The sequence below is a fragment of the Quercus suber genome, unplaced genomic scaffold (assembly GCF_002906115.3).
Source record: "Quercus suber isolate HL8 unplaced genomic scaffold, Cork oak 2.0 scaffold_19, whole genome shotgun sequence".
In the NCBI taxonomy this organism is placed as follows: Eukaryota; Viridiplantae; Streptophyta; class Magnoliopsida; order Fagales; family Fagaceae; genus Quercus; species Quercus suber.
The window spans coordinates 1,411,861-1,430,671 of record NW_027069484.1 but is presented as its reverse complement, the minus strand read 5'-3'; the positions used below and the strand labels follow the sequence as shown (position 1 = coordinate 1,430,671).

General features: G+C 32.7%; 1 protein-coding gene and 1 pseudogene across 1 annotated transcript; both read right to left on the bottom strand.

Annotated features, from left to right (window-relative positions):
* Window positions 1-2,803: 2,803 nt before the first annotated feature.
* On the bottom strand, window positions 2,804-5,279 carry LOC112019830 (putative receptor protein kinase ZmPK1; annotated as a pseudogene).
* A 1,876-nt stretch (window positions 5,280-7,155) lies between these two features.
* Window positions 7,156-10,550, bottom strand: LOC136062764 (uncharacterized). The gene is made up of 4 exons (XM_065762294.1): window positions 10,524-10,550; window positions 7,863-8,373; window positions 7,644-7,787; window positions 7,156-7,580 (listed from the first exon to the last, which is right to left on the bottom strand). The coding sequence occupies exons 1-4, from the start codon at window positions 10,548-10,550 to the stop codon at window positions 7,156-7,158; spliced, it is 1,107 nt and encodes a 368-aa protein (XP_065618366.1).
* Window positions 10,551-18,811: the final 8,261 nt, after the last annotated feature.

Sequence of the window (18,811 nt, the reverse complement as noted above, 5' to 3'; positions counted from 1 at the left end):
AAAAAAAAAAAAAAAATTATAGTAAAATTTTCATTAAAAGAAAAAAGAAAAAAAGAAAAGAAAAAGGAAGCAATAGTAAAATAATGAGAATTCTAGCATTTTGCCCTTATTTTAAAAAATTTAGTAATATGTCCCTGTTTTGGAACTATTTAGGTTCATGCCCCTGTTTTGAAACTCGATTTTAATAAAATCGAGTTTCAATCAAAACTCGATTGGTTTAAAATCGAGTTATGCCAAATGAAACTTAAAAAATAAAATAAAATAAAATAAAATAAAAAAATAATTTGTGGAACTCGAGTTCATAGAGCTCGAGTTCCATACCTATAGCTATGTTAAGTGAGTTCTATAGTGGCGTTTTAAATGGAATTCGAGCTCCATGAACTCGAGTTCCATGCAATTTTTCTTTTTTAGTTTGATTGACCCATACTCGATTTTCTACAAATCGAGTTTTACATTGAAACTCGATTTTCAAAATCGAGTTTCAAAATAAGGATATGGACCTAAATAGTTTCAAAACAGAAACATATTGCTAATTTTTTTAAAAAATAAGAGTAAAATGCTAGAATCCCCGTAAAATAATATAGAATGGCGTATAAGATACGAGACCTTTGGTGCTACTCAACCAAGTTAAACACTTCATGCTAGTTAGGCTCGGCCCGTTGATTCGAATTTTAAAATTGAGGAAATAGCGGGGCTTAGCCCAAACTGGGCCCATAGTGGGCCCAACCTAACAAGGTAAAATGTTCCGTTTGACCTGGCGATTAAGTTTGGAGTTTGGACAAACTAACTTCCAAGCTACATTCATCATGGGATTATCCACGCGTTGAAGACACGTTGCACGCTACCCATCTCTCCACTAGTCTCAGATTATTTCTATTGTAGGCTTTCAGACTGTGGTTTAGGTGTGGTTCACTTTAAAGTCTGAATGGTCTTATTCTTAAGGTTGTAATTTTTAATTTATGTCACTCGCAAATATTGTGGGACCCACTATTTTGTGAAAGAGATTTGATATATCATTATGATACTAAATACTTCCTCAAACATCATACTTGATTATTCACTGTTTTTGGAGGGGAGAGTACATTAAATTCAAATATAGTATGCAAAAGGCCTACGTTACATTATACTCATGTAACTGATCATTGAACAAGATAAAAATCAACTAAAGTTCTTTAAATATTAGAGTTTATGTTTTCTAATTAAATTCAAATATTTAGTTCACTACAAAAAAAATCATCTTGTCCTAGCATTTTTTTCCTGGCGTTTTTACAAACCGCTGTAATAGATAAGCCTGTACCAGCACTTTTTGAAAACGCTGGTATAGGAAATCCTATTATAGCTGCTCAAAACCGGCGCTTTACATAGCGTTGCAATAGGAGGCCTATAGCGGCGTTTTTCAAAAACGCTGGTATAGGAAGCCCAAAAGTGCTGGGATAGGGTTATTGATTTCTCTTATGGGGAAAAACCTATCCCAGTGCTTTTAAAAGCGTTGGTATAGGCCTTTTAAATTTTATTCATTCAAGACCTGTACTAGCGCTTTTGAGAGCGTTGAAATAGGTGCTGCCTATGCCAGCGCTTTTAAAAGCGCTAGTATAGGTCTTTTAAATTATATTCGTTCATGACCTATACCAGCGCTTTCAGGCATAGGTAGTACCTATTCCAGTGCTTTCAAAAGCGCCGGTATAGGTCTTGAATCAATATAATTTAAAGGCCTTTACCAGCGCTTTCAAAAGCGCTGGTATAGGGTGTATGCCTTTCCCAGGGCTTTTGAAAAGCGTCGGTACAGGTCCAACGACCCTATACCCACATTCACTGTGCGGCGGTTTGAAGTGCCGAGAAAAAAAACGCCGGGATAGGAATTTTGACCCTATCCTAGCGCTTTTTAGGGCTATCCCAGCATTTTTGAAAACGCTGGGATAGCCCCCTTTTTTTGTAGTGGTTGTATAGACCAATGTAGCATAAACATTGTAGTTTTTTTAAGGACAATTAAATTCAATATAGTGATATGTTTGAATTGTCAATTTTAAAACTTTGGGGTTTAATTTGTTGGTTTAATTTGTTTTACCCCTAAATTCTAGAATTTAAATGTAGGTTTCCTCTTTTCTCAGTTAAAATTTTTTGTCTTTCATCTGTTGAAGGTTTTTTGGATCATTCTTAGTCAATCGAAAGAAATAAAATAGTTTTTTAAGTAAAATTGTTTTAGGCATTTGAACTTTGAATAACTTAACTTTTATTCTAATATTTTCCATATTTTCTCGTACCAACAACCGTCACTGTGTTCTTTTGTTACATTATATGTAAGACTTTTCCAAACTATCTTTGAATTATCTAAGCCTAAGATACTAAAGTATCTCCAAGCCTTGTTTGTGGTGAATAAAATCAAAAGAGTAGGTTATAACCTTTTTTTTTTTTTTTTTGAGAAACTGATTAGGTTATAACTTATAAGGTTTGGATAAGTGTAAGAATTTTTTAAGCTATCTTTGCATTATAAAAAAATATCTCCGAGTCTTGATGAGGTTATTAAAGTCAAAAGAGTAAATTATAAAGTTTGGGTAAATGTTAGATTCGAATTTTAACTATTAGGGATTGGGTTGGGCTTGGCCTAAATGGGGAGCCCATAGTGGCATGAGTCCAACCCAAAACGGTAATATGGATGTTTAATTGGACAAAGCATCATGGGTTTTACACACACGCATAAAGCAATCGAAAACAGTGAATTGAAGTCACCATTTTCTAAGAGATTTTTTTTTTTTTTTTGTGAATTTATTAGTGGAAAGATGCAATTAATTAATAAAAAGTAACGAACAGTTATATATTTGGAATTTTATTTCAAACACACAGAAAATAGGGGAACAAACTAATGAGAAAATCAAAACAAAGGAAAATATAAGAGCCATCATGCCATGTTGGTGGTATACTGGTATTAGGATCCTCTTTTATTTTAAGTAGATCCATTTTCACAATGAACAAGCATCTTGACTACTTGGCTCATGGTGGGTCTTGCATCTTTGTCTTCTTCTACACATTGTAGAGCCACTTCAACCAAGATTTTTTACCTTACCCATATCCCATATGCCTTCCATTGTAGGGTCTATGATATCTTCAATCCAGGAAGTAGTAGTAGTTGTAGTTGCCTCTCTGTTCTTTGCCTCCCTAACCCAAGTAACCAACCTTGTATGTTCAGCTTCAATTCCAGCACCTATAGTGTGGACACCAATTATTGTGCTCTTTCCAGTCACCATCTCTAACTCAACAATCTCGTAACTATAAACATCTACTTTGGAGGTGATGGGTAGATTGAACACTCATTCTGGAGCCATGTAATCACGAGTTCCTCTAATTCTTGAGAAGCTTGGATTGTTGAGATCATCTCTGTTTTGTAATTTGGATAAACCAAAATCTACTACCTTTGGATGATAATTAGAGTCAAGAAGTATGTTTTGAGGCTTCACGTTGCAATGTAAAGCCTACTCCAAGCACCCTTCATGGAGATATGCTAGACCTTTTGCAATACCCAAAGCAATTTCAAACATTTTCCTCCAATCAAGTACGTTAGAAGAGAGGATTTTAGCCAAAGAACCGTGCTCCATGTACTCATACACCAAAATTCTGTGCTTTCCTTCAACACAATAACCACACATATCTATCAAGTTCATGTGGCTAAGCCTCCCAATGAAGCTTACTTCTGCTAGGAATACGTCTTCTCCTTGGTTGGCTTCATTGAGAAGCTTGATTGCTGCAACTCTATTGTCAGACAATAGCCCTTTATATACAACACCCCATGCACCTATTCTGATCTCTTCAGTAAAACCCTTTGTGGCCTTTTTTAGCTTAGCATAGGTAAATTTTCTAAATCCAGTGGCAGTAAGAGCATACCCTTGATTGTTTGCACCTGAACTTTTTTGGGTTTTGATCAAAAGACACCACACCACAAAAATACATATGACTTCAAGTCCTCCCACACCACAGGCAAACCAAAGCATGAATTTCACAATCCCATTTACACGGCTTTTTACATACGTTCTTTCCAATTGTATTGTACCATCCCTCGAGCAATCTAAACTAAATTCTTCTACAGAACTGTTGTAAAAAAAGCTATAGTTTTTTAGGAGTCTCAAATAGATATCTTTTTGGAAATCTGGGGAATGATATCCATTCAACAATAGCGACTTAAGGAAACAATCACCTTTTTCAAAGGCGTATTGGACTGCTTTGCAATTGTGCAATTACAAGCATGAATTTGTACAGTCATCTAAGGTGTAATTGGTGAAGTAATCAACATCATACCGATAGAATTCAACATTGGATAGTAGGAGAAAGACAAACTCGTGTTTGTTGTGAGGGAGATCAAATTCGGGTTCACACCCACAGGACCAATCAGAACCATTTTTCATCTTGTATCCTGGAAGGCAAGAGCATTTCCTCCCAGAACCAACAACATACTTGCACAAACTGTTGGCCCCACAAACACCATCAATCTTGCAAGGTTTCTAAATGGCTTGCCATGAAACAACCCAAGTTTGCCTCTCTTTTTCCCAACTATACAATCGAATATTACCATCATAATCAAGTGTCAATCTTCTATGAAGCACTACTCCATAGTCATTTGACAAAAAAGAAAAATCATTGGATGAACTAAAGTTTCCTAAGGTATCCAGCACTGCAAGTCTTCTGGAGGAAACAAGTTTTGTGTTTCTAGAGAGTAGTTGTTGAGGAAGAAGTGTATCTGTTGGGAAGTAAAAGCTTTGCCACAAAATAACACTTTCCCTATTATGTAGAACAAGATTACTGGAGTTGTAGAGAGATAATTGTACCACTGAGGAGAGTGAGAAAGTGTTTGTGGCCCAAACAGTGCACTTACCAGCATCAGTTAAGATCAGATTGCCATTTTTGAGGAGTGAGAGCTTTGAGCGCTTTCCATTAACTGGCTGGTCACGGTTTGCCACCCAAACTATGGTGGTTGAGTTGCTAAAGCATATGGCAAAGCAAAAAGCATTTTCACCAACGGAGTAAAAGCCTGCAGAGAAAATTTTATCTGGTGAAGTTAATACATATGTTGGTCTCTCACTGACGAGAGATGAACCTTTGCTAAATGTTGAAGATGAGAATCGAGCAAAGAATGTCAAAGAGAGAAGCAACAAGATTATAGTAGTCATGAACAAAAGATGGGCTTGGGATGAGTTGGGAAACAAAGACATGCTTCTCTTTATTTAAGGGTGAAAGATACGTGTGAACGTATGCAAAAGCAAGATTCTATTTGAAACTTCAGTCAATGCTGTGGATAGGTAGTCAAAGTTTTTATCATGCATCAATATATATATATATATATATATTTGAAGGCTTCTTGTAAACTTTCATAAATCGATATAGAGAAGGCCACATCATTCTTCACTGGAATGAAAGAATTTGTTCATAAGAAAAGGAATGCTAGATTTTTTTTTTTTTTTTGGATTGAAACGAATTAAGTGATAAAGCCATAGATGAATGATAGAATTTGATATTGAATTTTGTTGGTTACATTATTTTCCAAATCAAAGCCAAGAAGAATCTAGATTTTTTTTTTTTTTGGTGTCCAAGGATTGGTATTGACTAAGCCAATGAGAAAGCATAGGAAAAAGACAAGGAAAACGAAAGAAAAAGCATTTGTTTTTCAAGTGGTAGGTTGTTATTTCTCTATCATCGTACTCATTTCAGCACATCCTTGCACACAATTAGACAATAAGTCAAAATAGTCAAAATGCACAACCAATTTTATAATTTTATTACGATAAAGTCATAAGTTGGAATTGATATATAATAAAAATAATATATGCTCCTACATAAAAGCGATGTTGCGCACTAATCACAATCTACCACTTCTGATGTTATAAAAAAAAAATTATAAAATTTGCTGCTTATAGCATTAATGGAATGTCAATAAAGAAAAGTCATTGGAGGGGAGAGAGTGAGTTGCAATTATATATAAAGTTGAAAATTCCATGCATGGTGTTTGAGATTTTGTACTGGTTAAGAGTTCAATGTATTATTATTCGAAATATCAGAATTTAACTTGTTACTTTTTGAGACTAAAATTTTATTTTATGTATATCTTTTATTTATGAAGTTAATTTTTTTTTTAGTTTTTGAAACTCCTATGTTTAATTTGTTAGCCTATTCAAAGTTTTTTTTTAATCATTCCTATCTTTTAGGACATTTATTGTTTCCTTTCATTCTTTTTTATTCACTTCTAACCAAACTGACCATTATAACATTAATGAATTGCAAATGCACATGAATATTGTTGGTGGATACAAACTAACCATTATAACTGATACTATTATGTTTGTTGGAGATTTATATGAACACATCTAAATAGGAGGGGGAGAAAAATGAAAAATTCTTAGATAGTCTCGGAATATAGTGAAATGGTGCTCTCTCATCTCACATTCATGATAGACTCCACCATGAATTTAATGAGTAGACTCCACCATAAATGTGAGAGGAAGAAACACCATCTTCCATGCTCCAAGAGTACCTAAGAATTAGTCGAGAAAAAGATGCAAATTTTTTTAATTATGATTAGAGAGGGAGATAATGTTATTAAAATCATGGAAATGTCAAGCAAAAAAAATCATGATTCATAAATCTTCCGGCCATGATATAAAATGATTAACAACTTATCAAAAACTTTATTCTCAATATCCTAATGATTTTCAAAACATAGGAAGCAATCATGAAGGGTTTGAGAATGCCAAAGCCTACATTAACAAAGAACAAAGACAAACCAAATTTATTTTTCATATTAGAATGTGACCATCAAATTTTCTTTCATTCACAAATAACAAAGCATAAAATCAGACTTGACTTTTCGAATAAAAGGACAATAAATTTGCCTACTGACTTTGTCAACAAAAATATAAATCGATATAGCATAAATACCTTATTAGTCCCAAAAAAGCCTTATTTGATAGAATTAGACAAATTTGTTATGGATTTCATACCTTTATCACATTTTTCAGATTGGGGCATAAAGACAGTCTTTAATCCATAAGCCGTGAAAGAGGAGGGACCGATGGAGTTAACATATTGTAAGCCAGCCTTATCAGAACTAGGCTTTTGAACACTCAAGACCTCATCAAACTTTGCACTAGATATCCTCTTTATTTGAGTTTTAGCTTAACTAAGCTCTACCTCAAGATTCTTGACCTTCTCATCTAATGAGGTGTTCTCCACAACAAAAATCTTAACTAACCTTGTAGACTTATCTAGTTTGACTAACAGTTCAGCTTTTTTAGTTTTTACCTCATTAAGCTCTTTTCTACAAAAATGAGAAGTCTTTTCAGATTTTATAAATTTAGTGCACAGCTTATTGTAGGCTTCTTGAATGGTCAACTTCTTTGGTACTTCATCATCAGAAGAATCCTCACTCTCACAAGTACTCTCCATAATCACCTTATCGATTGTGGCAGCAAAAGCCATAAAGTGACCATATTCATCCACATACTCATCAGAAGAGTCATTCTTAGTATCACTCCAGGTAGCAACCAACCCTTTATCTTTTGACTTCTTGGTCTTTTCCTTCATAAGGTAGTTTGGGCACTCTATCCTCATATGACAAAAACCTTTACACTCATGGCACTAGATAAGGGGTTTCTCACTCTTACCCTTCCTAGAGGATTTAGATATCTTAGGAAGTTTTTCCTTATCCTTTTTTCTATATTGAAGAAGCTTGATAATCTCATTAGCTATGAAAGTTAGATCCTCATCCTCATCTTCATCTTCATCTTCATCTTCGCTTTCATCTTCATCTTCAAAGTCATCAATCTCTTCCTCTATACCCTTAAGAGCCAAGTTTCTACTCTTTCCACCTTTTCCCATTAAACCTAATCCCATCTCATAGGTTTGAAGGTTCCCTACAAGTTTAGTCAAAGGAATTTGATCAATGCCCTTCACTTCTTCAATGACAGTGATCTTAGCATGAAATCTTTCAAGTAAAGACCTAAGGATTTTTCTAACAGTTTTGGATTCTGCTATAGATTCTCCAAGGTTGAAGGTAGAATTCACAATATCCTTGAGTTTAGCATAGAACTCATCAAAGGTTTCATCCTCCTTCATCCTTATTTCTTCAAAACTACTAGTGAGCCTTTTAAGTTTCACAGTTTTTACTGTCTTGGTATCTTCATAGGTGGTCTCAAGAATGGTCCATGCTTCCTTGGCAACTTTTGTGGATGATATTTTCTTGAATTCCTCATTGGTCATCTCACAAAACACAGCATTCAAGGCCCTACTGTTGAAATTTACCGCTTTGATTGTTGCTTCATCCCAATCAACCAATGCTTCCTTTGGCTTAATCCAGCCAACTTCAATAGCTTGCCATACTTTTTCACCAAGAACCTACAAAAAGCTTTCATACGAACTTTTCAGTATGCATAATTAGTGCCATCAAATAAAGGATGAATCAAAAGAGATCGTCCACGATCCATGGCAACAGGGGTCAAGGATCACACTTAGGAAATTAATCTAATCAGAGTGTACTTGCTCTGATACCACTTGTTGAAAAATTTAGACCACAGTTGATAGAATTAACAAGTTTTAAATTCAAGTTATTAATTAGATTTATTATGAATAAACCTTGTTAAAACAAATATACATCAATATCATGTCAATATCATGCACAACAGAAAAGTAAATAAGACAAGATACGATGACCCAAGAAAACCAATGAAACAAACTAGTTTTACAGTAAAAAAAAACCTGGGGGGGAAACCTTCCCGAAAAGCAATCCACTATAATAAAGAAAATTTTCAAATCTAGTATGAAACTTTTGTCCCTAGACTTTATGATAATAGCTTAATTTTGCATATTTATATCATTACTAGAAAGCATTATCATACTTATTTTGAGTTAATTCATGCATTTTATAATTGGTTTTGGAATAATGCTGAATAATTAATTTTGTACTTAATTGAATTTTAATGCATGAATTTGTCTTTTGTAGGATAATGGAATTAAATAAGTGGATTTGTGCAAAGAAGAAAGCTAATGGACTTTAATCTTACAAGGGCCATGATGAAGTCAAAGAAAGCCAATCCAATTAAATTCAAGTTTAATTGGAGCAAGGAATCAAAGGAAATTTGCATCAAAATCCAAGTCCAATTCGGATTAGGATTCCAGCCTGCGTATCAGTTAGTATTTAAAGCATAACTTTCGGCTCAAATGTCCAATTGGCACGATTCTAGTTGGGCTAGAAAGCTAACTTAAAGGGCTACAACTTGTAGTTTACCAAAAATCCAAATTCTGAAGTTAAATTGGCCAAAATCGTCAGTTAAGGGAAGCCTAAAAACTTGAGATTTTCTCCAAACGGGAATTCAATTTGTAATAGGATTCTTTGACTTATTTAAAAACTCTTTAGGGCAAAATTTAGGAGAGAGCTGCTGTAAAACATAATTTAGGTTTTCTTAAAGTTTCTTTACAATTTTTAGAGTTTTATTTATGTTATGGCTTGCTAGAAGCCTTGATAAGGCAAGGGGTGAAACCCAACCATTTATTGGTATGTTCTTAACAATTATTTATTGGTTTTAATGATTATGTTTTTATGTTTTTGATTGTTTTACTCATCTAGAAAAGTGTTTAGTTCTGTATAATCCTTTGATTTATCGTAGACTCTGGGCACGTAAAATGCTTAGTATTCCCTGCAAACTAATTCACTAGTTTTGTTTTGCCTAAAATCAATCAATTGCATGAAACTACCTTAGACAATTAATTCTTGAGTTTTTATTGTTAAATCATCCGACTAAAATCATCCTTCGTATGAATTTTAGTTGAGTTATAAAATAAATATTGTTAAGACTACCAATAGATGTGTTGTGTGTGGATTCTTAAACCTTAGTGCCTTAATATATTGTTATTTTCTCTTAATTTAGATTACCTTTACTAAACTATCAAAAATCTCTTCAGTTAAACTTTATTACTTTAGTTTTATTCTCTTGTGGTTTCCTAATTTATTCCCTTTTCCCTGTGAATTCGACCTCGGACTTTCCGAGTTATTACTTTGTGACAATCCTGCACTTGGGAGCATTATTTAAGTCACAGCAAGTTTTTGGTGCCATTGCCAGGGATAAGGCGATTAGAGAAGCATTCCACTTTGTTTGGAGAGGTTTTCGGCATTAAATTTCTAAACATATTTGGTAATATCTCTCAAACTCTTTTCTTTTCTAAGTAGTTTAGCTTTCTTTTAGAGTTTTTCTTCTCTCTTTTTTACTTCTTTTTTTTTTTTTTTTTTGGTTATAGTTATTTATTTTCTTTTCTTTTTCCTTCTTGGTTTACTATTGCATGCGTGTTTGGTGTCGTGATAGTGATAATCGCTTGGTTAGAATTGAGTCTAATAATTTGTTTAGCAATTTATCTGATTCTTTCACACATTTTCACACACTTGATATCATGGCGGAATTAGAGAGTAATCGTGGTGATGAGAATAATTTGAATAATGAAAACTTCCATGCTCACCAACCCATTAGAACTCTCAGGGATTATTTGCAACCTACTAGGAGTAGTGCACCATCATGCATCATTTTTCCAACTAATGCAAATAATTTTAATTTTAAGCCAGGTATGATTTCATTACTTCCTAAATTTCATGGCTTAGATTCTGAAAATCCTTACCTACACTTTAAGGAATTTGAGGAGGTATGTTCTACCTTCCATGACCAATCATGTAATGAAGAGACCATTAGGTTGAAGTTGTTCCCTTTTTCTCTTAAGGACAAGGCAAAAACTTGGCTTAATTCTTTGAGACCTAGGTCAATTGGTACTTGGCAAGAGATGCAAACTGAATTTTTAAAGAAATTTTTTCCAATTCATAGGTCTATGCACTTAAAATACAAATAATGAATTTTTCACAAAAAGATAATGAGACATTTTATCAATGTTGGGAAAGATATAAAGATTTGCTTATTGCTTGTCTACATCATGGCTATGAAACTTGGCGTATAATTAGTTTTTTCTATGAAAGTTTAACTCCAAAGATGCACCAATTTGTAGAGATGATGTGCAATGGAGAATTTTTGAATAAAGTTCCTGATGAGACTTTTGATTATTTTGATCTCTTAGCTGAGAATGCCCAATCTTGGGATACTACTGATATCTCAGATAGGTCTAAAGCATCCCCCAACCCCTCTGGGGGTGGTAAGTACCAACTTAAGGAAGATGATGACCTTAGTGCTAGGGTGGCTAGCCTAACTAGGAAGCTTGAAGCCATGGAATTAAGGAAGGGCAATGGAATCAATACTATGCCTAAAATTGATGAAGTTTGTAGAATTTGTGAGACCATGGAACACCCTACCAATAAATGCCCTACAATTCCAGCTTTTAAAGAGGTGTTGCATGATCAAGCAAATGCTATGAACATGGTGAAAAAATCATACCCTTCCCCCCTATTCAGAGACATACAATTCAGGGTAAAGGAATCACCCAAATTTTAGTTTGAGGAATGATAACGTGGTTGCACCTCCTACACATGGTACTTCAAATTTTGTTTCTTATAATCCCCCTCCAAAGAAGAGTCTTGAGGACACTTTGCAACAATTCATGCAAACTCAATCCACCATTAATAATCAGAACTCACAAGCCATAAATGACATTAGGAGCACTCTCACTAAATTGACCACATCCATGAGCACAATAGAAAAGGGTAAGTTTCTATCTCAACCACAACCAAACACCCAAGGTCAATTTTGTGTTGATGATTGTAGTTCCTCTAAAAATAAAGTAAGTCAAGTTAAATCTGTAACTACTCTTCGTAGTGGGAAAATCATTGAGAAAGATACTCCTAAAAGCAATACACACGATGAATCTTCCAAAATAAAGAGTAGTGATGAAGTCCTTGAGCCTAAATCTAATGAAATTGAAAGGTGTCCTATCCCTGCTCCTTTTCCCCAAAGGTTGATTCCACCTCAAAAAGTTAATCAAAATTTTGAAATCCTTGAAGTGCTTAAGCAAGTTAAAGTGAACATTCCTCTTTTGGATGCCATAAAGCAAATTCCATCATATGCTAAAATTTTGAAAGATTTGTATACTATTAAGCATAAGCTTAATGTACATAAGAAGACATTTTTGACTGAACAAGTTAGTGCAATCATTCAAAACAATAGACCTCCAAAGTTTAAAGATCCAGGTTGTCTCACTTTACAATCCCCGTAGATGAACTTACAGTAGAAACTTTCTACCGCTTCAGAACTTCTGAACTCTTGAATATATGAACGCTACCTTTTTGCATGAATTCCAGTACGTGACTAACCAATGATGTACAGCTCCCAGTACGTGACTAACTCAGCAACTTGAAAATGTTGTTGGCTGCAAAATTCTTCACTTCATCAACAATGAAGATCAAGAAGCACTTGGTTACAAAACTCTAAGGCGCAAAGACGTAGTTGTTTTTTTAGAAAGAATAAGACACTAGGTCACTTTCTACATGTGTTGTCCATGTATGACGGCCTTTAAAATAAGCCTTACATATGTCTATAGTTGTGAGAAAACAAACCCTACACATGCATGTCAGCATGAGCCAAAAATCAAATCTAGAAATTCTGATTTAGTAGATTTCGATAGATTCAGCTTCTGTCGAGCTTTCTTCATTAAGTCTCGATAGATACTGTTTCTGTTGAGCTTCTGTCGAGTTTTAATGAACAGCTTTTCTTCACTTATTTCTTGGTCCAATCTTCATAGCTTTAATACTTGGCTTGAACAACTTGTTTCTTGAAGTAATAAACCCATCCTAAATCTACCAAATTTCAAGTAAAGTGCATTTTGTTAAAGGATTAGCCAATTATATAAAATATGTCCTTAATAATGGTTTTGAATGCTATACAAATTAAAGGGATACAAAGGTAGCCATATTGTTTAGCTGCTAAAAAACCTTATTCTTCATCAATTTTGAGAGTTTTTATTTAATATGGAAGCTTAAGAACCTAAACTAGAGTTAAGGGTGAATCTCCAATGTTGTAAGCTATCCACTTATCAATCTAAACACATTTTTCATGTTTTGATTATTGAAATCAATTGTTCTCTTTTCATAATTGTTTTATTAGAGTGATATTTAATTTCTAATTCTTTCATAATTCTATTCTTGAATCTTCTTATTTTTAGAATATGGTTTTATAGTCTCTCTATTAAAATGTGATAATTTTTTTAGATTTTACTTTTTCCATAGTATCGCCTCTAGGGTATGTGATGTTCTTGAGTTTTTCTTGCAAAGTTATTATTTTCTAGATTAAGTTATGGAACAATTGATGAATATAATCAACCAAAGAGAGTTATATTAATAAAGCCTATTTAAAATTCTTCCAATCAAATAGTTTGTGTTTACTTACTCGATGGTATACTAAATTGGATTAGTAGTGGATTTCTTAATAATATTAGTGGACAAACCCTAATGCCCTTGTGATTTTAATTATTGAATTTTACCAAACTTTCTTTGTCCTGGTTTCAATTATAATTTTTATATATATTATTGGTGCTTTTGATGTGTTCTTGTTTTCCTTTACTCTATAGATCAACAACCTTAGCCACACTACAATTTCCATTACAAAATTGGACGACATCAATTCTCTTCCCTTATTCTAAAGGAAATTTTCAAGGAATTCATTTTTATTGATTTTTTCTCATTCATAAATTTTGTTTTCTTCTAATTCTTGAAGATGGTAATTGAAGTCTTGGGTCTTAACTATGACACACACAAACATGTGTGTACCTTATAGTAACTTTTAGCTCTTTTTCATTTTTCAATATTATATATGTGAGTACTTTTCAATAAGTTTTTGGAAAAGAAACTTGAAAGTTTTAATTTAATTTATGATTCTTATTAGTATGAAAGTTTACATGTAATGCACCTATAAAACATAAACATATACATAAATTTATGTTTATAAATGTGTATATAAGTGTGTGTGTTCTATGAAATATATGCTTCAATAATAATTAAATATGATAATGAAATATTCATCTAAAAGTGGGTGCAAGATAGTTCAAATTCTTATTGAAATTGTTGAACTAGAAGAGCACTTAAAGGTGAAATTAATGAGATAAATCTTGGTAAGATATTATTTAAAATTAGAAATAACTTGGCTAAGATATTATTTAAAACATCAGACTAAAACTCTCAAAGTATTTCCCTATCAAATATGGGTTAAAGAAGATTTTTTAGGACGAGGAAGAAGCAGAAACTGAACTTGTTAATCTGAAGGACCGGTTAAGGAATAAGCGATTAACATCTTCTTATCAAGTCTTAGAAAGGGTGTACCGCAGCAAATTGTTCAAGCGAGGGTTTCTAGCCGGAATCTTTCCGGTGGTTATTTCACAACTTGTTGGTGTTCAAACAATAACATATAGTTAGAAGAAAGTCACTGACGAGTCTAAGCTATCAAAGGAAGTGGAAACCCTAATCTCAATGGTATCATCAATCACCAGTTACTGTTGGATGTCGTTCTCCTCAAAAAGATAAGTAAAAAATAAATTAATGGCTCTTTCCCTTCTAATAATTTTCCTTGACTTGGCATTATTTCTTTTCCTTCATACAATGAAATCGAGTTTGGTGTGCACCATCGTATAACATCATCCTTATTCAAGTTGTCTTGATTGCACATTAGGCCGGAATTGGTCCAATCCCGCTTATTCTAAATACTAAAATTTATGAGGAGAGATTCCTTACTCTGGGAGGAGCAGTTGTTGCTGTTTTTACAAAACTCAGTAATACATTGGCATTTTTGTTATCCCCCCTTGATGAAGAGAAAAAAAGAAATGAAGAATTACTCAATCTTTTTATTCGTTGCAATTATTGGATTCCTAGGACTAAAATTCGTACCAAATCATGGAAAGAGAGAAACAAAGAGGAGGGTTTTACTGATCCCTAGAGGAGGCAAGAAATTTAAGTCAAAGGAGGTTTTTCTTTATAATGGGCCCCTACGGGTTATTATTCAATTTTAAGAGGACAATTTAGAGATTATGACATTATGTGTCAATATTTTACATTTTTTGTTTTGTTTTTTTTTTTTAGTTTGTCATAGTGTTTAGGACTAGTGATGATGCAATACATACTTTCATCTTGTCTCATATTTGTATGGGTTCTCACAAATGAAATTTACTATTTTTCCAAAATGTATGTTAGAATGCTTCTTTGGCATTTTCTATTCTCAATCAACATGGTGGAGAGCAACCTTACCTCTGAAACACCCTCTCTCTCTCTCTCTCTCTCTCTCTCTCTCTCTCTGCGTAATGTATTAGTTGTGTGTTATATGCATGCATTTATAGATGCTAAAACACACAAAAATTATAGTGTGTGTATGTCTATGTATATTCTCTTTGGTTTCATATATGGAGTTGGCTCAGAATAGGGGAACTGTGGTCTGCTATAGCAGACATAGGAAAGTCAGAGTTCTCTTTGTTTATCTTAAAAAACCTCAAATTAACCATGAATGGAGGAACCTATCAATTCTAGTTTGGCCTGAGATTCAAGAAATAGCCATAAAAATTTTTAAAGCAACGAAGGATAAATTAGTTATTTTGTCTAATCTAAAAAGCCATAATAGCAATATTCTTAGGAAAAATATGAATATGCAAAAGTTAAGGACGAACAATCAATTCTACAAGAACAGTTAACAACATACACTTTTTCTATTTTATATCTTGATAATTCTCTATGATTATAATTTATTAATTTTATTTCTACTACTTGATAGAATCTCTTCTATATTTCCATAGATTACTAGAATGAGAATAGTTGCAAACAAACCATATATAGCATCAAAACATATTATTCACTTGTTAGATAAGGAAACTAACATTATTTGAGATAGCACACTAATTTCACTAACATTTCCAAATAGGCATGTCTCCGTTCTAGGTGCAACTAATATTAAAAGTAGGCTTGCCAATAATGAGCTCAATGAAGACACTCTAGAGTACCACTCATTGTTCATGGACAATGATGTTTTAGTTTATATGTAAATATTTTTTTTTTTTCGGAAAATATTAAGCATGTGTATGGTTATGTTTATGTTTTTGTTCAAAGTATACACACATATGAAGTAAAATTTAATTGTAATTAAAATTAGGGGTAATTACATCAAACTTATTTGTGGTTTGGTCTAAATTCACTTTACCAAACCATGGTTTAAAAATTTTCACTTTACTCATCTGAGGTAAGCTCTGTTTGTTTGCCGTATCCTATTTCTGTTAAAAATAGGACAAATATATATTTTTGCTCTAATTTTAAGTATCTCTCCTCCGAAAAAAAAAAGAAAAAAAAAAACAAGATAAAAAAATGTCATTTTTTAAAGATGTTTAAGGAATTTCTTACCATTAGAAACTTAAGAGTGGCACAAGAACCAAACCCCCTCTCTTCAATATTTAACCTCCAAACTCATTTACGACCCACCCAATTACCTCCTTAAGTCTAGACTCTACACCATAACCAAAACACATTTATGAACGAGAGCAAAAGGTGAGCCAGCTCCATGAGGTTGTAGACGAGGAAGACAATGGCTATTGTTTCTCTTTCTCTCTCTAATTTCTCTTTATATGGCTAAAAGTTCCCTTCTTTGTTCGGTTTTATGATTGGTTTTCTCTTAATTGATTTAGGGATTGGGTTTTCTTCTAGTGATAGGGATTTGGTGATTTTGATTTGGGTTTGTAAAATCAGTCTTTGCAAAATGTAAATTATAAGATTATTTCAAAGACAAATCCAAGACAAATTGATCAAATATGGGAGAAGTGGGTCTCGTTCAAATATGAGAGAGACTACCATATTAGTCCCAAAAAAGCCTTAGTCTCAACTTGATTCTGTGGTTGTCCGGCGGCTCCAAATTCCGTTGCCTGCGATACCAACTGGTATCTCTTTCTATCTCTCTTTGTATTTAAAATAGTGTTGTCTAGCTGTAAGGCAATTCTAAACTTGCCGAGATTCAATTTGTGGCTGTCTGTGACTGCAATATTCATTAAGAAAAGAAAAAATGTGGCTGTCAAATTTTCTTACAATTCTGAACTTACTATGTTGTTTTTTATTTTTTATTTTTGGCAAACAAACTTACTGTGTTAGTGTGTTGTTGAGTGATGTATGATGATTAGAGATAGTGTTGTTAAAACTTGAAAGTGAATGTTATATATATTGTTTATCTTAAGTTGATATGTTTATATCTAGTTTTGAGATTTGCTTTATATATTGTTTGGGTTTATCTTTACTCTATTAGTAGTTTATATACTTGAATGTTGATATATATATATATATATATTAGCTAGAAAAAGCATTCATGAAAAGCATTTTTTTTAATCATAATTTATTTACTTAAAATTTTTATCATATTTAACTTGGTTCCCTAGAAAAAATCCCTAACTCCACTGCTGGAAATAGGAGAATAGAAAAATTTGTCTTAATTTACAATTATCTCTCTATAACACTGGTAATCTTGTTTTGTTTTTTGTTTTTTTTTTTTTTTTTTTTTTTTTTTTTTTCGTTTTTCATTTATTTTTTATGTTGGTACCATACAAAATTTCCCACCAGCTTAGAATTTAGAGTTTCTAGAATTACATCAATGTGAAATGTCACTTTCATCCATTAAGTCTTTCGTTGTCCCTCATAATTGTATCATATTGATGCTTCAATTCTGAATTTTATATTGAAGGAGTTTGTAGTGATATTCCACTTCTAAGATTGGTCCAGAAAGGTCTATTCAATTTTGGCAAAGAAAAGAGGCATGATATTCCAGTCAATAACTCGAGAGATGCACATTGAAAAAAAGAAATGGGTCTGTTACTAGGGTTGTTCAAGAATCCGCCCCACCCGGTCAATAAAAATTATCTATCCCAAACCGACTTTTTTGTTTTCTATTTTAATCAAAAAGACATGTTAACAGATGTTCTTAGAAAAATTGTTAATAAACTATTTTAAGAAAAGTTTAACATCACTTTTATGAAAAATATAAAAAGCTGTAAAAAAATTAATGACTTTTTATTTTTATCATAAAAAAGTCTCTAAAAATATATCATAATCCAATACCTTTAAGACATACGTTAACTTACCACCACGCACCCTTGATACGGTGGTTACTCCACAAGTATAAGTGTTTGTAAGGTGTGGGAGGCAAGAGCCGGGTTTCAAGTCTCTAGAAGAAAGTTTCACATATATATACACTTAGATTAAGTTAGAATAGAATTTCTAATTGGTAAAAAAAAAAAAAAAAAAAAAAGGCATACGTTAACTTGCATTATGAGATTTTAAATAATAAGTAAACAACTTAAATTTTAATCAAATCTTAGATAAATAAAGTGTACAAATGTCAATTTCATTTATAGGCCACCTGAACACCACCATAGGACGTCTATAAGTAAGGTTTTGAAACCCAGACCGTTCATTGAACCGTAAAAGGGAGAGGCTCAAAGTTTTTAAGGTCGAACCGAGGTTGAACCGGGGTCGAACTATGATGATGTCATAATTAATTTTTATAATTATTTAAATATAAATAAATATATTAAATTAGTAAAAATAAAAAATTAACTAAAATATAAATAAATATATTCTTATTTTGACTTACAATTTCAGAGTTACTGTTTTATATATATATATATATATATTCTTAAAATTTTAAGTTCATATTTCAATCTCTAAGCGCAAATATCAATTCAATAATAATAATAATAATAATAGTAGTAGTAGTAGCACCAAATGAACAATAATTTGTGATGGTAAGAATCAATTCAAAAAAGTCCTGCCGTGTTTGGTTGTTGAAAAGTAGAGTGTTTGGGGTGAATATTGTTAAAATATGAGTTTATGCGACACTATGTA